The 24,289-nt window shown below is 37.7% G+C and overlaps 1 protein-coding gene and 1 pseudogene across 2 annotated transcripts in view; both read left to right on the forward strand.

The window, feature by feature from the left end:
• Nucleotides 1-3,439: 3,439 nt before the first annotated feature.
• MIOS (meiosis regulator for oocyte development) overlaps nt 3,440-24,289 on the forward strand; it is a 31,341-nt gene continuing 10,491 nt past the window's right edge. For both annotated transcript variants that reach the window (XM_087821175.1, XM_087821176.1), the window contains exons 1-8: nt 3,440-3,497; nt 4,395-4,541; nt 8,826-10,167; nt 10,491-10,589; nt 17,758-18,012; nt 19,937-20,106; nt 22,893-22,958; nt 23,837-23,995. In XM_087821175.1, the coding sequence (XP_087677301.1) occupies nt 8,874-10,167; nt 10,491-10,589; nt 17,758-18,012; nt 19,937-20,106; nt 22,893-22,958; nt 23,837-23,995 (2,043 nt within the window). In that variant the 5' untranslated portion in view covers nt 3,440-3,497; nt 4,395-4,541; nt 8,826-8,873. The remainder of the gene's footprint in view (nt 3,498-4,394; nt 4,542-8,825; nt 10,168-10,490; nt 10,590-17,757; nt 18,013-19,936; nt 20,107-22,892; nt 22,959-23,836; nt 23,996-24,289) is intronic.
• LOC107541717 (proteasome subunit alpha type-6 pseudogene) lies at nt 14,327-17,690 on the forward strand (annotated as a pseudogene).

Here is a 24,289-nt window from a genome sequence, read left to right on the forward strand (position 1 = left end):
TAATCCCAAGAATATTCCCTAATAAGTATCCCATATCCTAATCTCCATCTTAGAATATGGTTCTCAGAGCACCCAACCTTAGACAGAGTGTTAAGTGAGCCTATCTTGTAAAGTATCTGGCACATAGCATATGCTCTATTGTTTTTTGTTAACAAACAAACAAATAATTCAGTGGGAGAAAAAATGAAAATACAAATTCAAGAAGAAAAAAAAAGAATAATATAGAATTTCCTACAATTAAAGAATAGCTTATCACAAAAATTTTGAATGAAATATAGTGAGAAAAACTTATTATGGTATTTAAATTTTGTTGGATATATTTGGTGTGATGCAACAGTTTATTTACATTTTAACCGTTAAAAATGTATTAAAAATCATAATCTTTGCAGCTATGTAAGTTTACTATGACAAAGTTAGATGTAATCCCAAGAATGTATGAATAACTGTATTGATTTATAAAATGTATTGGGAGCATGCTAGAAGACTTTTGAAAACCACCATTTAAAAATAGCTTAGATCTTGGCCCTGGCTGGGTAGCTCAGTTAGTTAGAGTGTCATCCTGATATATCAAGTTTTCGGATTCGATATCCAGTCAGGGCATATCTAAGAAACAATCAATGAGTGCATGAATAAGTGGAACAACAAATTGATATTTTTTTTCTCTCTCTCTCCCTTCTTCTCTCTCTAAAAATCAATGATTAAAAAAGTAAAAAATATATATATATATGCAATATCTCAGATTTCATACTCAACCTTTGTAAAAAGATTACCTAGGCCATGTCACATGTTTACAGGGCCAAAATTTCCTCTTAAGGCCTAAGAGTAAAACTTGCTCTCAGGTAAAGACTGTTTTGTACATGTGGAAGTAAAGAAAGTTGAGATTAGGCAGTCACACACTCCGCAGAATGTTCTAGTAGAAACTCAATTGCAGTGGAGGGAGCAGGAATAGGAACGACATTAGCAGTTCTTCAATTGTCCTTTATTGGCTTAAAACCATCACCACAACAAAAATCCTATCCTGGATCACCACAACATAAATGAAGGAGCTTAAAATGAACAACATTCTGTTAGCAACCCCAACGTTTAAATTAAAAACAAACAAACAAAAACGCCCTGATATGGAACTTTAGCAACTCTGGCACCCATTACAAAATGCATGTTTGATAGACACAACTAGTGTAACCTCAGACCAGTCTGTTTGTTAAATTCTCTGATACAGTTAAATCTTCCAAAAAAAATACAGTGCATTCTCCCACTTAGTAAATATATTTTTGAATACATATTATGCAGTAGGCACTATAGGAAATCCAAAGTTCTATGCTAACAGTTCACTGCCCACAAGGAAAACACTGTCTGCTATTTTCCAGGCAGCAGGAAGGGAGGAGAGGAAGTGGATGGGAAGCAGCTTCCCTTTTAAGGGACATAATCCAGTTCTATTCACACGACACTGGTCACAACTTTCTCATAGAGCCAAGCAAGCTAAAAGGAAGGCAAAGGAATAGTCATCTCTACCTGGGTCACCAGGTACCTTGCTAGCACTTGGGGGTGGGGGTATAACAGAATGGTATGTGGAGCATATATTCTAGAAAGGGAAGGCAACCAGCGGCAAGTCCAGAGCGGTTTTGGTGGAGTGGTGGACATGGAATCCAGAGTGCAGTAAATTCGAAGGAAGACAGGACAACGCGGGGTTAGAGAGAGTGACTATGGTCCTCTCCTTTGAGGAAAAAAGTGGGGGTGACTTGAATATACGTTGAAGGTAAGAAAGGAGTTGGAATGGAGAGGCTGAAGACACATGGAAGAGGGGGACTTGATGGTGAAGGTCCCAGAAGAGTGGGAAACATCCCACCTTCTTCCTCTATGTTGGCTAAACGGAGGTAAGAACGGGTGTGAATGAAGATGTTGGGAATGGAAAAATAAAATAGTAGGGGCTGTGGGAATTCCAACCTGATAGTTCCGATTTTCTTTCTGAAGCAGTAAGTAAAGCGATAGGAGTGGATATGGAAGATACTTGTATCGATCTGAGGTTGCATGTGGGGACTTGGTGCCAAAGCCAAACCATTGAGGAGGTTGGCAAGATAGCATTTGGAGTGATAAATCCTGTGGTATCTCCCCTCTGTCCTCTTCAGTCTCCATTTTTTCAATGGCAGGAGTAAAAAGGGGCCTCAGACCCCCACGGGCAATACTTTCCCCAAACTCATCCTCTTACCAAAACTATCTGCCTTGAAGGTCATCAGAACGAAGCTCATTTATATCAGTCACCAGGAGCTCAACGCCATCCAGTTTTAAACAGGAACAGACAAGCAAAGGTCGCCAGACATCTGAAGAAACTGTATCAGATTTGTAACACCTGCCGCACCATTCACTGTTACCGCAGCCAGAAATCTAGAATCCTCTTTTCCCTCCGTCAGTCATCCCACCTTCTCAGCATCACCCAGGCCACACAGTTCTCTCCATCCACTCCCCACACTCCTGGTCATTCGGGTCATCATCATCTCTCATTCGGATTCCTACCCAAGCCCTTTCCCTTTTCTCCCCCAAACTGATCACACCCCTCGCCTGGTTTAAGAACCTTCAATGACCCCACCAACGCCTTTAGGAAAAGGTCATCTAAACCTACCGAGCTGGTATCCAAATGCATCTTAGTCGCTCCCCACTCCCTCCGCTCACTCATCCGAACCCCGCTGCTTCCCACTGCCCTGCCCTCCCTCCTGCCCTTGCCCTTGCCCTTCCTCGGCCCAGGGAGGCTCCCCCCTTGCAGCCCTCTCGCCCTGTTCCCTTTCCCAGCTAACCCCACACTCTTCCTCCCTGTCTCAGCCTAGTGGGCCTCAAGGAAGCGTTCCTGACTTCCCCAGACTCAGGGGGCGCCCCTCCGGTGGAGCACTGCCGGAGCCCCCAAGAGGCATCGTCTCATTGCCTGCTTTCCGCCAAGGGCGCCCCTGTTCGGTTCGCTCCCGCTTCTGCAGCGTTGGCGTCGGGTGCACCACGGGCACTCAAGACTTGTTTGTAGGATGAGACAATGAGCGAATAAATCGTGAACCAGATACCCTGGCCTTTCTACTGCATCGATGGCCGTAGATTTCTAATGAAATTTTAAACTGATCCAATGAACTAAGGCGTATGACGTGCTTAAAACGATTAAAGCTTCTCTGAGAAGCCGCGGGGGTCCGCTGGCCAGGGATCCAGCCCCGAGCTCCAGGGGCGGGGCCTGCAGGAGCGAACCTAGGCCCTCGGTGGGCGGGGCCTCCTGGCAGTAACCCCGCCCCTGGGCGGGGCGACTCCAGGCGCGCAGAGGGGCGGGGCTCGTGGGCCGGGAGCTCCCCTTCCGAGCCCGAGGCGTGGCCGCGCGTCTCGGAGGCGCGGCTGAGGGGTCGTGGACCCCCGCCGGGTGGGCTCCAGGGACGGGTGCGCCGCCATCTTGCCCGTGTCCCGACTCCCGAGGCGGGAGCGGTGGCCAGCAGGCCGGAAGCGGCTGTGCGGCGGCCGCGCTGCCTCCTCAGGTCGGTGAGTGCGGCCCGGGCCGCGTCTCCGCTCTCTCGGAAGGGAGGCCGGAGTCGAGGGCTCTGGAGCGCCGTTGAAAGGCCCGGGCGGGGGCGGGGGGGGGGGCGGGCCCAGGGGCCTCCTTGGAGCCGCGGCGCCGGGAGCGGCGCTCCGCGCTGCGGGAACGGCGCGGGGCTTCCGAGGGCGCCTCGCGGCGGCGGGCGGGCGGCCGGAGGCGCGCGGGGACTTCCTCCCGGGCGCTGGGGCCGCGCTGCCGCCGTGCTCGCGGCGGGTTCGCGCGGAGCTGCGCGCTCGCCAAGGGCCCGAGGCTCAGCCAGGTGCCTGGAGCGTGGGAGCCGCCCCCCGATTCCTGGTTCACCCGGCATGGCCACGAGCCCTCCCCGGTTGTGCTCTGTCAGATGCTTCCTGAAGGGCCTGTCGCGGGCTAGTCAGCTCTCGGCAAGTAGGAGTAATGAAAATTCTCCTACAGGGTAAATAAAACCTCTCGAGTATGTCGCCAGCGTTGCTCCATTGCCTAGCGGATGAGGGCCTCTGCGGGCATTTAGAATAACTTTCAGGGTAATTTGCATATAGGTCCAGTGCACCTCCTTGAAAATGATGTTTTTGGTCATGGTAAGAAAAGTTGAAAACGACCCCCCCAAAAAAAGGATGTGAAAGGCTGATTGGCCTTGTACGCCTAGTGTTATAGATTCCACAGTCCAGTAGCCACGTGGGGTTGAAATGGGCTGTGTGAAATACACGTTGGATTTCCAAGCTGGTACCAAAACAAAGTTAAAAACGCTCAATAATTTTTACACTGATTACATGTTGAAAAGGGTAAAATTTTTGATATGTTGGGTTAAGTACATTAAATCTAATTCCATCCATTTCTTTTTATTTTTTATTGTGGCTACTAGAAAATTTTACATCGGTGGCTCTCACACGGTACTTCTGTTGGACGGCGCTGTGACAGGTCTTCTGGTGAGGAACACAGAGGCCACGCGGCTTGCCTTTGCTCAGACACCGTTGATGGGAAGTGAGCACTTGACTTGTTAGACTTGAAGGTGAGAATCTAAATATTAACTGTAATTATGGCAGATTCCGCCGCTTACACCCCCAGTTTTTCCACGTCTCCAGCATTTAAAAACATTAAGTTCCAGGGATGTTTAAGGGAGCCATAGTGATACTAACATCTCTGTGATGTGAAGAACGCAATTTGATTGTCACGACTTTGTGAGATGGAGATAGGCTAGGTTCTATCTCCGTTTTATAGTCTTGGAGTATTAAGGGACTTGTTAGGGTCTAGCTAGTGAGTGGCTGGAGGTCTTCTGACTCCAGTTTCAGTTTTCTTTGTTCTCTACCATATTCCTAGTGACCTGTGTTCATGAGCCAGATTCCATCTATATTGTGTGTTGGATTATAAAGAAATACATTTTTTAAGATTGTGCTTATAGATGTACTACTCTGTTCAGGGCCAGCTTCATGATATGCAACCTGTGAGTCTCATCATTTAGAAGGGCTGGTACTTGGGTTAATGCTCCGCTGTTGCCTTAGTTTTTGAACAGGACGGGTCCTGTATTTTCAGTTTGGGCAGGTCCCTGCAAATGAGGTAGCTGATTTTTTTCTCTATGCAGTAATCTAGAATGGGAGTTGGGAGGTATTGGACAAGAACCAAAGCATCTGGACTTCATGTTTTCTGAAATGAGAGTGGTTTACTAGTCTCTAACTCTGAAGTTCTTTCATTCTGTATGAGTTACTATGATCACATTTTATGGATGATAGTATAAGTACTTTGCATGCTTATCATCAAAGAAATGCTGATGATTATTGAGTGTCATGTAAATCAAATAGTTTTTAAAATTACAGTAACACTTTATTTGTTGTTTAAGGTGGGTTTTTCCATGTGGCACTAAGTTTTCTTACCATATATCATTCATGTAAAGAGTATGATTGTAGGTTGGAATCCTAGACAAAAAGTATGCTTTTTTTTAAGCAATTATTTTTCAGTGAGATAGGAATATGGGTGAAACCTCCACTTTAGAGATTTCCTCTGCATGAGTACAAACCATTACTTGACAGTATCTGTTCCTTCTTTTTGTTGTCTTAGTTACTTACCATTTACTATATGAGGTGCCTCTCTCCTTCTCATTCTCAAGTTTTTAAATTTTCTTTTAAGATTGAACATAACTTGAGCACAGATGCAGTCTCCTAGGGCTGCCATAACAATTAGCATAGAATGAGTGGCTTAAACAACAGAAATAACTTTTTTCACAATTCTGGAGACTGAAAGTCTAAGATCAAGGTGCCGCTGTGGTCCAGTTCTGCTAAGAACTCTCCTCCTGGCTTGCAGAGAGCTTGCCTTCTCGCTGTGCCCTCATATGGTGGGGAAAGAGTTTTGGTATCTCTTCCTTTTATAAGGGCACCAGTTAGACCAGGGCTCTACCCTTATGACCTCGTTTAACCTTAATCACCTCTTTCAAGGCTCTTTCTCCATTATAGTCACATGGAGGATTAGGGCTTCAACATGTGAATATTGGGGGGACACAATCCAGTCCATAGCAACCAGGGACCTTATCTGTCCCTATGTACTACTGTGTTCATAGCATTTAGAACAGTGTCTAGAACATAGAAGATGCTCAATAAATATTTATAGAATAAATGAAAGACAGTATATTGGAGTGATCCTCTCTTAGGGTGGCTTACTGTGGGCTCTTGCCCATCATTAGAACAGTTATGACAGTGGGCACTTTGCTCTTGGCTAGAGCCAGCTTCTACTTGGAAGGGTAATGGGTAGAAGCATGAGGAGATTGATAAAACTTGGAGATAGCAGTGATAAGTATCAGAGGGAGCATTTAACAAATGCATTCATTTAACAAATATTTATTAAGTACCTACTAAGGGCCTAGTATTGTGCTGGGTACTAGAGATACAAATGGAGAGCAAAAGATACTTTACCTGCTCTATGGAGCTTGTAATCTAGTAGAAGAGTCAGAGAGGGTGATTTAAAGGGAAGGAATACTGTCCAATGAAAGTATCTAAGTAACCTCGCGTAGACGGGGGAGGGATGGAGAGAGGATGGTTGGTGTCCATCTTGAGCAGGTGTTAATTTGGCCAAGAAGGGAAGGAAGAATGCGCCAACCAAAGGGAACAACATTTGCAGAGATGATGTAGGGGTGGTGTACAGTCTAGAAGGACACTGTAGCTAGAACACTGCAAGGAGGAGATTGGTGTGCTTTGAGGCAGGAACATATAGGATTTTATAAGTATTGAAGATTTGGAACTCTGTACTGAGAGCAGTTAGAAATCGTTACAGGGTTTTAAGCAGGGGTTGGATAACCTGCTTAAGCCACAGTAGAAAGATGAATAAAACAATTGCTGAACAGCACCACAGGCCAGGCATGTTGTATACCTTAATTTCTTACGGAATCAGTCTGCGGAGCTGTGGCACTCGGAAGCTTGGTGGAGGAGAGGACAGTAAATACGGTAATTGAGTTGATCTAGGGTTGAGAAGGCAACCCAAACTGGCACTGAAGTGAAGAAATTGAGGGTGCTGATAGGAATGTAATTGAAATGATTGATCTTGGGTTTCAGATCTGTTAAGGAAGGAAATGAACCAGCATAAGAATTCTTCTCAAAGGTTTTTTCCCCAGTCATCTAAATTTTGAGTCTATTGAAATTCTAGACTGATAATTCTTGACTGAAACTTTTACAAGATTAAAAAGGAAAGCAAGTATGTCTGAGTTGAATTTATTTAGTATATCATTATTAGAAGCCTATGCCAGGCTCCATACCTAAAGAAATGAATGAACCATAGCTTCACCCTTGAAGAACTGACACCATGGTTGTACACATACCAATTGCCATGAAGATTAAATATCTTTCATTTTTAACCCAGACTATAATTTTCTCTAGCCAGATTTGGTTAGAAATAGGCATTTATATTTTTGTAAGTACAGTAGCTTGTATTATTAAAATATCATTTTTAACGGCTGTTTTTAGTTTGTGCTTAAACTACTAGAATATTAAAAATTTCATTTTGATACTTAAAGTTTATAGAATTAAAAGCTGAAAGTGCCTCTAATGATTACTTAATTCAGTTTCCCACAGTGCAGTGTGTGTATCACTGGTCATAAACAGTGATTTTTGGTAAAACACAGTCAAGTTGTTTTGTTTTTGTTTTTAAGAATAGCTTATTGATTTTTAGAGAAAGAGAAAGAAAGGGCGGGGAGAGAGAGAAACATGGATGTGAGAGCTCAACAGCAATTATCTGCCTCCTGCACGTCCCCTTACCAGGGATCAGGCTGCAACCCGGGCATGTGCCTTTGACCAGGAATCAAACCAGCGACCTCCTGGTGCACAGGACTATGCCCAACCAACTGAGCCACACCAGCCAGGACCAGTCAAGTATTTTTAATAGTTATATATTTATTTTAGTGTATGTTAGAAAAAAATATACTTAGCATATCATACCTATAACTCATGAGCCTTATGAGGAGATTAAAATCAATTTTCAGATTTTAAAATGAACCAATTTAAAGAAAAATATTAAATAACTGCACAGGTGGTACATTAATGGCTGAAGTTTGAGAAACCCTAATCTAAACCAACTGTTATGTTGTATAGGTGAGGAAACAAAAGACCCCCAAACAAAGGCCTTTCCTCTGCTTATAGCTAATATACATATGTTAGAGCTAGGAATAGAACTCATTTCTGCTCAATACATTTCAGTGTTTATTCTGCAGTAGGGCTGCTTCTTATTGTTGAAAGTTGGGGAAGAGATGTCTGTCTTACTAGTGGCATTGCACTTTAAATCTGCATTATGGTGGCCACATATGGCTATTTATATTAAAATTAAATAAAATTTAAAATTTGTATTAGTCATATTTCCTGGACTCAGTGACTCACATGTAGCTAGTAGCTACCATTTTGGACAGTACAGATCTAGAACATTTCTTTCATTGCAGAAAGTTCAAGTGGATAGTACTGATCTAAACTATTGCTTAGAAACATGATTCATAACTCCTTAACATTTTACTCCCTTCAAATGGATGATACTTATTAATTTGCTCACCACACTGAAGTTATTTTAACCCTGGGGTTAAATTGAAGGTACTAATAACAGTGCAATTAAGATAGTTGATCATGGGAAGTAAAGCCAGAATGGGGTTCTCAGATTTTTACTAGCTCATCTTACTGGAGGAAGTTCTTTTTTCCCTTTTTATCAGTAATTACTGTCTTTAATTCATAGCACATAGAAAAAAAATATCTGGAATTTCCTGACTTTCTGAATAGTTTATTCAACTTAGAGTTACATTTTGTTAACATTTTAAACTTTCATTTTTAAACAGATACTCAGTGAATGGACCTGATTGGACATTTTGAGCACATCAGTAAACATGAGCGGTACCAAACCTGATATATTGTGGGCACCACACCAGGTTGATAGATTTGTTGTATGTGACTCAGAATTGAGCCTTTACCATGTGGAATCTACTGTGAATTCAGAACTCAAAGCTGGATCTTTACGTTTATCTGAAGACTCTGCGGCTACATTACTGTCAATAAATTCAGATACACCCTATATGAAATGTGTTGCCTGGTATCTCAATTATGATCCTGAATGCCTCCTAGCAGTTGGACAAGCAAATGGTCGAGTTGTACTTACAAGTCTTGGTCAAGATCACAACTCAAAGTTCAAAGATTTGATAGGAAAAGAATTTGTTCCAAAACATGCACGACAATGCAATACACTTGCATGGAATCCATTGGATAGTAACTGGCTTGCAGCTGGTCTAGATAAACATAGAGCTGATTTTTCAGTGCTGATTTGGGATATCTGCAGCAAATATACTCCTGATATAGTCCCCATGGAAAAAGTGAGACTTACAGCAGGTGAAACTGAAACAACATTATTAGTAACAAAACCACTTTATGAATTAGGACAGAATGATGCCTGTCTCTCTCTTTGTTGGCTTCCAAGGGACCAAAAACTTCTCCTTGCTGGAATGCATCGTAACCTAGCCATATTTGATCTTCGGAATACAAGCCAAAAGATGTTTGTAAATACAAAAGCTGTTCAAGGGGTAACAGTAGACCCATATTTCCATGATCGTGTTGCTTCCTTCTATGAAGGTCAGGTTGCAATATGGGATCTTAGGAAATTTGAGAAACCAGTTTTGACTTTGACTGAGCAACCAAAACCCTTAACAAAAGTAGCATGGTGTCCAACTAGGACTGGTCTGCTTGCCACTTTAACAAGGGATAGTAATATTATTAGATTATACGATATGCAGCATACACCCACTCCCATTGGGGATGAAACTGAACCCACGATAATTGAAAGAAGCGTGCAACCTTGTGACAATTACATTGCTTCCTTTGCTTGGCATCCAACAAGTCAAAATCGAATGATAGTTGTAACTCCCAACCGAACAATGTCTGACTTCACTGTTTTTGAAAGGATATCTCTTGCCTGGAGCCCAATTACATCTTTAATGTGGGCTTGTGGTCGTCATTTGTATGAATGTGCAGAAGAGGAAAATGATAATTCTTTAGAAAAAGATATAGCAACGAAGATGCGCCTTCGGGCTTTATCAAGGTACGGACTTGATACAGAACAGGTGTGGAGAAACCATATTTTAGCTGGAAATGAAGATCCACAGCTCAAATCACTCTGGTATACTCTGCACTATATCCTTTGTGTTGTGAATTTTGAGATGAATCAGGTAGAAATGTTTTTGAAGTTTGCTGAAAGGTCAGTCTAAATATGTTGAATGTTTTATAAGCAAATACAGGTTACATAATACTAAAATTACAAAGTAAAGTTTAAAACTGTTGAACTTGAAATACTACTTTGCAGATTGTGTAGGAAGAAGAAAGTATAGCTCTACAACAGAGGACAAGCACCTTGCTTGCACTGACGCCTGTTATGATTTGGCTCCAAATAAAAAAGAATTTAGCTTTGAAATATTTTATTATGTACCATTACTAGTATTTCCTATGCATTTAAATACTCATGAAGCAGTATACAGAAGATATGGACCAGAAGTCTCCAGGCAACAAAGGATCATTGGTTTATGCAGGAATTAAATCAATTGTAAAATCATCTTTGGGTAAGAAAATTCCATTTTCTCCAATACGTTCATAATTATTGTACTTTTATATTTCTCTATTTATGTATTTCATGCTAGTATACCTAAAGACCTTTTTCTTTGGGTTTTGAGTAGATAGTTTAGTGAATTGTTGAGTTAAATGTGTTTTTTGCAGAGAGTCTTGGTTTTTGAAGTGGTACTGATTTTCTAAATCTATTCATTTATTTAATGTTATTTTTTTTTGAAGACCTACTTTGAGAGGTATTACATTAGATGATTTATAGGATCCTGGTAGTTCAAATTTTATTATAGTGTTTTGCTTTTACAAAAACATAGTAAAAAGATTTCTAATTGAAGAAGACCCCTTTTTATTTTGCTGCCTACTTTCACTTAGCTATCTCATGGCAAGGTCTACATATAACTATGACACCAAGTATGGCCTTACCTGAAGGACCCTTTCCTGAAATAGTCCTTGATGATTGAATGAATGTGTGAATTATTGTAGGATAAAAATTGATAAACTAAGAATAAAGTAAAGATGACAGAAGAGCCAAACTTACTGTTATTTCACTGACTTCTTTAAAGTTGTTTTCATTGGAATTAAACTATGGGTTTATATTATAATCATCTCCCCAACTTAGGATTCCGTATCTAGCCTTTGATAGCCATCAAATTTGGGCCTAATTCAAATTGCTAGAAAAGGTATTCACATTATTTAGTCAAAGAGAGATAGAAGAAGTAATAAATCTAACTTGGTTTTTAATACAACTTTCATAAGTAGTATACAAATAATACTAAGTAAAATGCTATTTTTAATAGTAGGTTAAGTATTTTAATTAAACTGTTAGAATTTTTTAAAGGACTTTCATATTACTTAGATTCACATTGATGAAGATGCAGTGGACTATTTTTCTTACCTATTTCATTTTGATATTCTTATTAGCCCTCCACCAAAAAAATAATTATTATAGGTAATAAAAATGAATTCAACTTGAAACTTCTGTTTTTTACTAATATAAGTAAATGGGCATATGTACTGTATTACTCCTATCAATGAACCTGAATACCATAGTTCATGATTTTAGAACCACTGCTGCAAAGAATTAAACATCAAATTTATAGAATTTCTAGTATTTTATCTAAACGGGTCAGGCCACATTGCATTCTCAGATATTCTGAGATTTATTATTGTTTTTATTGTATTTTGATATGTTTTAGGGAAAATCCAACAAACTACCTCTAAGGAAAAGCAAGAGGAAGGGTGGAATATCTTTGTTTTTGGTGCATTCGAGACAAACTGAGTATCTTGACTTAAGTCATCTTCACCCAGGCTAAAAACCTACTGTTGGAAAGATTTCCTCATTGCTAGATTTTCAACTCTTTCAAATTTTTGTTTCTGTAACCTGAAAGTAATAAGTAGAAAAATGACTGTTAAAGGTGGCATTCCTAGGTTTTAACCTTTTATCTGGCCATACTCCTTTCTCTAATGGTATCTCTAATAATTTAACACATAATCAACACATTGAGCCATCTTGCCCATGGTAATCTAATCAAGTTTACGAGAACATACAGCTCTATTTTAACTTTGGTGACAAATAATATATATTTAGTACTTACTATGAATTAGACATAATGCTAATTGCTTTCCCCACGATACTTTATTTAATTCTTAAAACTACAATATGAGGTAAATTTATTCACTCATTCAGCAGATATCTCTTACTTGCTCACTGTATGCTAAGAATTGTCCTAGGAGCTGGAGACATAACTATGAACAAGATATCCCTCATGGATATTGAACAAGATAGCTAAAACAGGCGGTAATAACATGAGGAAGAACAGACAATTATGTATGGAAGAATTCCTGACCTGATTGTAGGGATTGAGGTTTCCTAGGGGAGGTAAAGGCAAAGACAAGGTCCAGGCAGGGAGCCGCATATGCATAAGCCGTGAGGAGGAACACAGCGTATTCAGTATTGCTGGGACAGAGCATGAGAGAGAAAGTGAAGGAAGAATGGGGGCCAGAATGTAAGCACTGGGTAACTCAGGACTTAGAGGTCACGGTAAGAATTTAGGGAGATTTATCCTGTAGCGAGGGAAACCAAGGGAAGATTTTGGAGTAGTCACCACTAAATGTGTGTTTTAGAGCTGTCATTGGGAGGAGGGAATTGGAGAGGATCAAGACTGATAGCAGGGACTTCAGACAGAAGGCGCAGTCATCAGGAAAGGTATGATGCTCTCACCACAGTTAGTAGCCAAGGAGCTGGAGAAGCATGGATAAATTAGAGATTGGGACAAAATTTAATGTTTAGTTGGATAAAGGGGATGGAGGAGAAGGAAAAGTGAAAAGAGCACACATATATTTAGCTTAGAAAACTGGGTTATTTCTGGTGTCAGTTGATTAGATAGGAATAGCATAGGAAGAGTGCATTTGAGAAGAGTAAATTTATTTTGGCCCTGGCCAGTGTGGCTCGGTTGAGTGTCATCCCTTGCACCAAAAGTTGTTGGTTTGATTCCTGGTCAAGACACATACCCAGATTTAGGGTTCAGTCAGGGTACGTACGGGAAGCAACCGATTGATGTTTCTCTCTCACATCAGTATTTCTCTTCCTTTACCTTACTCTCTCTCTAAAATAAAATTTAAAAACATTTATTTTGGAATAAGTTGAATTTGAGATAACTAGGTGGGGATGTCCAATGGGCAGGAAATTTAGGTTGAAGAAGTAAAGTCATCCATATTACATAATTCAAGAAATTTGACTGTGAAGGATAGAGGTATGTACTGTAGTAGCAGGTGAATTTGGGGTCAGTGGGTGACTTTTGTACTGGTTTGCTGTTGTTTTGAACTTGGGATTAATTTAAGCATGCTTAGATGCTGATGTGATAAACTCCATAGAAAGACTGAAGATGGAGAGAAAAGGCGGTGAAGAGCAAAATTCCTCGGAATGGGAGGAAAAAAGACCTAAAGCTTTAAATAGGAGGATGCACTCCTTCTCCACGTTAGCCGGAGGGAGAGGGGAAAGGCTTGCAATTTGTTCAAATTCAGTGACCAGGGCTGAGGGGTTTTCCACCTGATGACTTCTCTTTTCTCAGTGTAATAGGTTTGCTTGTTGAGAAGGAGCAGGGAGGTTGCCTAGAGAAGATGGGGAAGAGAGGGGAGAGAGTTGTCTTGAAAAGCATGGGAAGGTTGTAGGGAAATGTTGTTTTACCAGAGGAAAGAATAAGGGACAGTGGGGCAAGAGAATTAAGGACACTGGCAAGAAAAGGACTCATTTGTTTACCCTTGGGATCTAGCTTGGATAGGGAGGAAAATAAGAAGAAAAGACTGGTAAGTAAAAATGAGTGGTTTAGAGAGTGTGAGATTGAAGAATGTGGAAATGAGATTTTCGGAAGGCTCTGAGGTTGCGGTTAGATAGTGGCTCTTTTGGAGCTGGCCTGGTGGCACAGTTGGAGCCTCATTCCATATACCAGAAGGTCACAGGTTCGATTTCTGGTCAGGGCACGTATCTAGGTTGCGGGGGCATGTACGGGAGGCACCTGATTGATGTTTCTCTCTCTCTCCTCCTTCCTCTCCCTCTAAAAATCAAATCAATAAAAACATATCCTTGGGTGAGGATTAAAAAACGGCAACACATGGCTCTTTTGAAGGAGGAACCATTTGGAGTGTGTCCATGAAAGCGGGTCAAGTCTTGGAGGTATGACCAGCGGAGATAGGAAGTAAAGGACCAGAGAGGCTAGCTTATTGGACGGGCCAAAGTGCTGAAATCAGCCAGTGTCAGGAGAAGGGCATGCTCTGAGGGAGTATCTTGTTCAGTCCTGTAGAGCAGCTTTCACAATGTTTTCAATAGGTATACTTTTTTCCTTTTAAGATAACAGAAAATTGTGTAATAAATTTTGGTCAGCTTTTCATCCAAAATGATGAAACATTTTTCATGCTTAAAGGGTAAATGATGACCTAGGGAACTTATTTATTCAGAATTACTTGAAGGGACAAAATAGCTAGGATTTAGTGTTTTTAACAACAAAATGTTCTTTTATAAACTCGGGATAATTTTACTGCTTTGTTTTTTATGCAGTAAAAATGCAACAAACGAATATCTACAACTATCAAAGTGTCTTATTGCTTGGTGTAGTATTTGAAACAAATCTTTAAAAATGTTTTTTAATGTTTAAGTGAACTTGTTTCTCTTACAATCATGAAGAAAATGTTCATTCTATTATTCATATATAGGGGAATCTCAAATTTAAGAGATACAATTTTGTCTTTTAGTATTGTATAACATGCAGAAATAGATTTTAAACTTTTTAGTGATATGTTAAAATCATACATTTGAAATTCATTTTTGAATTTCACATACACATTTATTTCCTTCAGTAGTAAAATAAAATTCGTATTTGTTTAATGAATATTAAAAAATCCATACATGTTAAAAATCGTAATGACTATATACTTAAAAACCCACAATAATATCACATTGCTTATTTGATAACCCTAATTACTTGTAGCATAGTTATCAAGCAGTAAGAACGTTTCTGAGCAGCAAAAATACATGACACAAGTTTCCACCTCCTAGCAGTAAACTCTCCGGCTTCATATATATTGATCTTTCGTATTTCATGAAAAAATTTCTGTAAAATAAAAACTCTAAGAAACTGGAATATTATTAAACTGAGGAATCATTTGAAAAATAAATGGCTGCTTTTGGTTCATCTATTTAAAATTGTTATTTTTACCATTAATATCAGGATTGAATCCAATATTTATAGTGGAGATATGAAAATAAATACCTTAGTAGATCTGCAGCTCATTCTACCTGAAATTAAATGGCTACATTCCAACTAAACAATTTAAATTTGGAAAAGTAATTTATTCGGAAAAGTAATGTTTTGTTAAATGTTAACTTTTTTTTTTTTTTTAACTTTGCCATTTAATTATTGAAAGTTTTCTTCTCATAGTTCTTAAAATTTAACTTTCAGAAGCTAAAAGTGATTTTTTGTCTCAACTGACTTCTGCCACAGTTAGTAGAGCAGAATGCTTTCCTCATTTTGATGGGCAGGGGCTTCTGTTAAGGTACATAATTTGTTTTCAGAAATCTTCTCCTAACTCCTTGACCTGAATTGACATCAGTTTCCAATAGTAAGGTTAAAAAGTAAGTAATTTCAAGTGTATTATATAACTGTTTTTTAAATTTCAAAAATTTACAATTAACTCATCTTGAAACATTTTCATGAAGTTTGATGGTAAAACTTTATAGAACATTTAAGAATTTGAGTTGCAGGGATTGTTCTTGAAGTAGTGGGTGCACCAACGTGTCCCGTGGTTCCAGCACTGGTTTTGACCGCCACATTACCATTTTTTCACCCGAGGGCCCGCTCTACCAAGTAGAATATGCTTTTAAGGCTATTAACCAGGGTGACCTTACATCAGTAGCTGTCAGAGGGAAAGACTGTGTAGTAATTGTCACACAGAAGAAAGTGCCTGACAGATTATTGGATTCCAGCACAGTGACTCACTTATTCAAGATACCGAAAACATTGGCTGTGTGATGACAGGAATGACAGTTCACAGCAGACCCCAGGTACAGAGGGCACGCTATGAAGCAGCTAATTGGAAATACAGGTGTGGTTGTGAGATGCCTGTGGACAGGCCGTGTGAAAGAATTGCTGATATTTCTTAGGTCTACATACAGGATGCTGAAATGAGGCCTCTTGGTTGTATGATTTTAATTGGTATAGATGAAGAACAAGGCCTTCAGGTGTACGAGTGTGACCCTGCTTACTACTGTGGGTTTTAAGCCACTGCGGCAGGCGTTAAACAAACCAAGTCAACCAGCTTTCTTGAAAAAAAAGTGAAGAAGAAATTTGATTGGACATTTGAACAGACAATGGAAACTGCGATTACCTGCCTGTCTACTGTTTATCAATTGATTTCAAACCTTCAGAAATAGAAGTTGGAGTAGTTACAATTGAAAATCCTAAATTCAGGATTCTTATAGAAGCAGAGATTGGCCCTCACCTTGTTGCTGTAGCAGAGAGAGACTAAACATCCACGACGCCACTTGCCTGCGTGTTTGGTAACAACAGACCAACATTATGGAGACCCCTGGATTGAAAAAGTAACCTCTCCCACTCCTCCTGCCACTGAAGTGGTTAGGGCTCTATATAAATAACAGTAAAAAAAGAAAAGAATTTGAGTTGCAATTAACAGAGTCCTTAAATTTTCTGTATATTTGTTTAACCTTTATTTGGCACCAACTATCATTGTAAGTGAAATTATCCTGCCTTTAGGATCAGCTGCCTTGATTGTGATCTAAACAATGATACAAGAATTTATTTAGATTTCTTATGAAAAGAGAGTAAGAATGTAGTCTCCTGATTTAAGTGGGGGGACTTCAGATCATTCCTGTTGTATTTTAGCTTTAGTACTTACCTTAAACTTCTAAAGTATTTTTATGTGTATGATCTCGTTTTTCCGTACCTATGTTTGTATACATACACAGAGAGACAGATAACGGGGGAGGAGGGAGAGAGAATGAGCATCTGTTGGATCTCAAGCAAGGTGCCTGCCCTTTTGGAGCTCATGTTCTAGGAGGAGAATAAAAAGGGGGTGCTTATGTTAGTGCTAAAGGACATAGAGGAGACAATGGTAAGTTAGATAATAGCAGGTGGCCCCTATTTTACGTTAGTTGACCGAGGAGGCTTCTCTGAAGCAGTGACTCAGCTTAGGCTATCAGGCAAAGACTGTTATTCCAATAGCTCTTTTTGATAGTTCAAGACACTGTTGTACTTAACAATATGTAAAATATGTTTTGTTTGTGACATATTTTGCATTTATGCTATCAAATTGTGGTTGAGAAGTAGAATATTCAAAATCTCATGTTGAAATATATATCTAAAACTTACTTATTTGCCTAATATATTTCAAAAAAGAAAAAAAATACCTCATAGAGAACAATATGGTCATTACCAGAGGGAAATGGGAGTAGGGGGAGGCAGGAGAGGGCAAAAGGGGGATAAATGGTGTTAGAGACACCACTTCAGGTGGTGAACACACAATGCAATATGCAGGTAATGTGTTATAGAATTGTATACCTTAAACTGATACAATTTTATTAACCAATGTCACCCCAATAAATTCAATAATAATAATAAATAATAAAGCAATTAATATAAAAATGTCTCATTCTAGGAATGGTGGAAAGCAGCAGACATAATTGGTGTGGATTGGATAAGCAAACTGATATGCAGAATTTAAATGAAGAGAGAATCTTAGCTTTACAGCTTTGTGGGTGGATAAAGAAAGGAACAGATGTAGATGTGGGGCCATTTTTGAACTCCCTGGTACAAGAAGGGGAGTGGGAGAGAGCTGCTGCTGTGGCATTGTTCAACTTGGATATTCGGCGAGCAATCCAAATCCTGAATGAAGGAGCATCATCAGAAAAAGGTATTGGGTTATCTTCTAAGATACTTGTAGTTCATAGATTTCTTTAAAGAAAAGATGCTGATAATTTTCAAAAATCTAACCAGTTAATATTTTTATGTAATTTTTTGAAAGAAATTAGCACAGTACTGTATAAATATTAGCTCATCCCTTTTGTTTATGCCTTGGTTTAAGTCTGTAAAACAGAAAATGTGTCTCAGTTGTCTTAAGGAATGCACAAATGTGTCCATTTTCAAAGCTTTTTGTTAAAGATAGTTCACATACATTTTTAAAATGAATTTTCTTAGAGATAAGGACTACTATAGTTTGCAAGCATTTTTATGGTGAACATTCGAGTATATTTTATTTCATACTTTATTTTTTGGATAGTTATTAGTTGACTTTTAGGAAACTCCACAACATTTTTAGTTGGACTAATATAGATTCTTATAAAAATGATATTTTGATATGTGAAAGTTTTCTACTTGAGTCTGGTGATTTAAACATAGTTTCCGTTTAATATTTTTTAGAAAGGAATAAACAGTGAAATATCATATATGTGATAAAGTTTTTCTCTTAATAGTTTGCAAAAGAATACTCAGAAATAAATCTTAATCCTAAGTACAGGTTTTTTTAAAATTTTTTAAAATTGATATAGATTTTTTTTTAGAGGAGAGAGTAAGAGAGAGAGACATTGATTTATTGTTCAACTTATTTATGTATTTATTGGTTGATTGCTGTGTGTGCCCTGACCAGAGATTGAACCCACTACCTTGGCATATTAGGACAACACTCTAGCCAACTGAGCTACCCAGCCAGGGCCCAGAAATTCAGTTTTTTTCTTACCAGTTTTCATATCACTTGAAAATACCTAGGATGTATATAGCTATTGATTTTTAATACACTTAGCAAATTATTTCTGAGTATTCAGAATACTTAATTCCTATTCCCTGGTTCATTTAGAAACCATTACAACTTTGTTGTAGCATAGAAAAAACATGAAATTAACTGTAATATATATATTTGTACTCTAAAAGTTGAAAAAGCTAATGTTTTGCTTAAGTTGGCCTCTTCTTTTTCACTTTTGTTACAATGTAAGTCTTCCCCATTTGAGATTGCAATAGAAGACATGTGGTTCCCTGGCCAGGTAGCTCAGTTGGTTAAAGCATAATCCAGATATGCCAAGGTTGTGGGTTTGATCCCTGGTCAGGGCACATGCAAGAGGCAACCAATAAATGCATGAATAAGTGGAACAACAAATCAACCTTCCTCCCTCCCTCCCTCCCTCCCTCTGTTCCTCACCCTCTCAAGTCAGTAATAAAAATAAAAGACATGGGGTGATGGGAAAAGAGTTGATATTTAAAGCCATTTCTAATTAGAATCTTGCTGCAACCTGAAAGCATGGTACTTTCCTGTCATGTGTACCTGGAATATTTGGTGTTAAATTTGAACACCTGCTACTAACAATAGGGGGAAGTATCTTTCTAATGATTTTAATATTTTGGTTAAGAACTGAATAATTTTGAAAATTGCAGTCCCAAGATATACAGTAATATTTACTATCAATGCTTTGAAATACCTCAACCAATGTAAATTAACTTGATGATAAAGTAGCAGTGATTCTGGTAGGATGGCTTCGCTCTTCTTCAGTTAGTTCCTGAGCAGTAACATACGGGATAGGAACCTGCCTGGAATGAGGACTTGAAAATTAAGAGATACTTGTCCTGCACAGGGTTTGTAATATGGACAAAAGTTTTATAAGAATGGCAATTTTTGCTTGTGGTCCTTTTCAGATTTTCCTGTGTGAATCAAAACCCTTATTCTAGTGGGCTTATTTTTCTGGGTAAAATTCACTCTCTCGTCTTTATTTGTTTATGGTTTAAGAACTGGAAGAAGAAGATATTGAGCTTTTGATTACTTTGATTAGCTGGCTATTTTTAATATGCAGGTGATCTGAATCTCAATGTGGTAGCAATGGCTTTGTCGGGTTATACTGATGAGAAGAATTCCCTTTGGAGAGAAATGTGCAGTACTCTACGATTACAATTAAACAACCCGTATCTGTGTGTCATGTTTGCATTTCTGACAAGTGAAGCAGGATCTTATGATGGAGTATTGGTAAGCTAATTTCTGTTTCATAAGGCTTTCTTTTTAAGGTAGGAGTTTAACTTTGTTAAAAATTTCAGATATCTGTTGCATAAAATGTAGTTTGATGCATTTTCTATTATTTAAAATGAAGTATCTTAAAACATTTTTTGAGCAGCTCTTCCTGAATGTGACTGCCAACCTAGAGTTAGCTGATAGCAAACTGAACTTGACTTTTAAAATAGTTTTAGTAATATAACTTACAGACATACAATAGGATTTTACCCTTTAGCTTAAGAACTGAGCTCTAGAACTGTTACAACTATATAAACATAAATTTTATCTTGAAATACAATTTTTAAAAGTGTGTGCATGTTTCTCAGTTTTGTTCAATGAACCAACACATGATCAGGATGTCCATGCCTTGTCTGACTTAGTATTTACCATTCTCAGACATGTTCTAGTTTGGAAGATAAATTATATGATCATACTACTTACAGTGGCTATTTCATTTTTTCATTATTTGATCTTATTGCTGTTTCTTTTTCTTCTGCTTTAACCACCTATGACCACAGTTACCACATAGGTTCTTTATCATAATGTTGGGAGAGAAAGAATAAAGTGAGATTTGCTTGTCAGTTTTAGTTATTGAGTTTTAAACTTCACATTAGTAGCACAACTTTCTTTGCTCTATTGGGCTTCTTTCTGGCACGGAGAAGAGCTTTCTAATATGAAAGTTATTTCTGTTTGACATTATAGCATTTCTTATAAAATATACATTGCTTGAGTAATTGATTTAAATGTTAGTCCCTAAGAATTTATAAAAACATGTATTTTATTGAGATATCTTAATGAAAATTTTAACCAGTGTTGTTAGTGTCCATTTTGGCAATTCAGTAGTTTATATATTTTGTCCAATATTTTAAATAAACTGCTACTGAACTTTTCTGACAATTTCAAGTTAATATCCAAGAGTTTGTTGGGATTCTTTTTGTTTTTACTATTAGTACTCGCTTTTGTTAAACAGAAGACTGTAAATGTTGCATCTTGAAGAAATAAAATGATACTTTCAGGAAGTGCTAGAGAATGATTAGGACTAGAAAAAGAAGTGGATTGTTCAAGTTTTAAATTGATAGAGAAGTATATTGTCTAAATATTAAATTCTGTATTTTAAATTAAGTGACCTAAAAAGATCCTTCTTTTCTTACAGCTAAATTTGGGTTATTAGGTCAGGGTATCTTATCTTGAGTAGGGAGTTCATATTTCCAAACTATTTCAAGTGTGTACCTAATTATACTGTATGTGTAAATAATTATAATTAATGTTCTTTTTATAAATTGTTAAAGTTGCAGTAATCCAGTGAAAAGTACTGACTTGGGAAACCAAAGATGAAGGTCTGAGTTTTTGCTCTGCCACAGTTACCTCAGCTGGTCAGTTAACTTTTGGGATTTTGGTTTTCTCAACTGTAAAATGGGACAGATAATATTTATAACTCTTTCCAGATAAAAAATTTTAACACATGAAACTGAATCTAAAAGTTAAATCTAGCTTGTATCAAACATGTTCTCTCTTTAAGGCAGAACCCTAAAAAAAATTTTATATTTGCAAAAACATACTAAGATAGGTATCAGCTAAAGTACTCTTATGGTTAAAGGGGGAAAACTATAGTTCATAGAATGACTTCAGTGGAAATAGGGTTTTTATCCATTTTAAACAATTTTTTACTTATCACAAAATTAATTGTACCTTTCTACATTCATAGTAAACATTTTTCAAAATAGTGTTTTACAGTATTGACAAGTATACACAAATTTAAGTATCATAATGCCTCTGAAAATTTTGACACAAAACACCTAGTAGTATTTTACTATAGGCACAAAATTGTGTTTGTTTATTTATAAAGGTGTATTTTAAAACTTACCACTTTGTATTAAGAAATGTGTTGATTTTCTTTCTAAATTCCGTACTGGTATATTCATGCTAGTATATTCACTAGTAATTCACAGATTTCTGAGACTTGTTGATAAACTAGCAGCCAAAGAGAGATTTCCTGTTTCCCCCAAATTAGTTTCTGTGATGAAAGGACTACATGGCATCTTAAATTTTATAAACCGTACATAATTGCTTATATTTTCTGTTGGAGTTATATAAGACTGAACTCGAATTTTTTTTAACTCAATTGGTCAGTATTTAAGAGGTAAATTTTTACTTTGTAAAGACAATAACTTTAGCACAGAGTTTCTTGAGAGTTTCATTATGAAAGGTATTTTAGGAGAAATAAGTCAGAGTAAGACACATACCATATGGTTTCACTTACATATGGAATCTAAAATCAAAATAAATGAATAAACAAAACAAACTCGTACATATAGAGAATAAACTGATGGTTGCCAGATGGGAGGGGGTTTAGGGGTCTGGGTGAAAAAGTGAAGAGATTAATGAAGTACAGATTTGCCGTTACAAAAGAGTCACAGGGATGTAAGGTACAACATAGGGAATATAGTCAGTAATACTGTAATCATGTATGGTGCCAGGTGGGTATTAAACTTATGGGGGATCATTTCATAAAGTATATAAATGTCTAACCACTATGCTGTACACCTGAAACTAATATAATATTGAATGTCAACCATAACTTCAAAAATTTTTAATTTTAAAAAGGCACCTTAGGGGATCAATAGATCTGCCAATATATACACAATAACTTATTAATATCTATGAAAATAAAATTACAATTTATGTATATAAAATACTTGTCTTCAAATACTTAAACCTCATGGCACCCACAAGTAACTACTTGCTTTTTCTCTTCTTTTCAGTATGAAAACAAAGTTGCTGTACGTGACAGAGTGGCATTTGCTTGTAAATTCCTTGGTGATAATCAGGTAAGAACTGACTTAATTCCATATTTGAAGTAATAATATTTATTGTCACTGGATTGAAAAACTATTCTCATGTATAAATATGTATGACTGAGACATCCATATATATAAATTCTTCTAAAAAGTAAATAATCTCTTTGTTAGATTAAGATATTACAAATGTGTGTCATAACTAAATTTACTTTTTAAATAATGCTGACTTAATATTTTAATTTGTTTCTGTTTTTGAGGGTTGATATTGGTCAGTAGATAAAGATGTTAAACTCACCTCTTAGGGATGCTATAAAAGGATTCCTCTGTTTTCTAATACAATAAGTAGGCACTGAATACATATGCCATATATATAGAGAGAGAGAGAAAGAAAGAGAGAGAGAAATAAACATAAATGACTGGTATTACAATGTGCTACATACAATAAAATGGAAAGTGCTGGGGGAATATAGAAAAATCTTGGCTAGAGTTTGGGGTGAAATGAAGTCTGGGAAGACCTTACAAGAGATGGATATTTTTTATGATCTTGAAGTTCTAGTTCAACTCAGATTCTATGATTCTATTACGTCCTACTGTAATAGACAGCAGAATAATAAGGTTAATTCTCTTTAAATTTATAATAGTAAACCCTCTGTAGCTCTTTTATAGAATAATTATCAAACACGTAAATGCCTTGTCTTTTTAAAAAACATTTTAAATGGTCATGAATGCTGCATTATAATTTATATTAGATGCAAAGACTTCTTAGAGATCATACATCTAGATTTTTGCAAGGGCTTTTGTTTTAAAATGTTTTCCATTAAAAATAAAATTGTTCCACATGTAGAAGTTTTGAAGGGCAAGAGATACAGTGAAATGGATTGCTTCAGAAAAATCACTGAATTTTCTAGTTAAATAGGTACATCGAAAAATTGACCAACGAAATGAAAGAGGCTGGAAATTTGGAAGGAATTCTGCTTACAGGCCTTACTAAAGATGGAGTGGACTTAATGGAGAGTTATGTCGATAGGACTGGAGATGTGCAAACAGCAAGTTACTGCATGTTACAGGTTAGTGCAGTGTGGTAGCAACTTAAAGAAAAAGGAAATGTTTAACAACCTTCTGTATTTTCTTCCTTCATTAAGTGGGTATGCCCTGTGCTTGCTTACCTTTAACCTGATCACATGATCTACAGCGTATTTCTGCCTTACTTTACTCTCCCTAAGCTTCCTGCATTCAGTTATCCAGTTTTCCTTTCACTTTAGGAAGTGTCGGTCTTGATTTTATCAAATGGAGCAGAGACCTCTGTTTAATTTTTCTAAATGTTGACACAACTACACCTTCTACAAAAGAGGTTGAAGTTT

Source organism: Miniopterus natalensis, chromosome 10 (genome assembly GCF_054644295.1).
Source record: "Miniopterus natalensis isolate mMinNat1 chromosome 10, mMinNat1.hap1, whole genome shotgun sequence".
NCBI lineage: Eukaryota > Metazoa > Chordata > Mammalia > Chiroptera > Miniopteridae > Miniopterus > Miniopterus natalensis.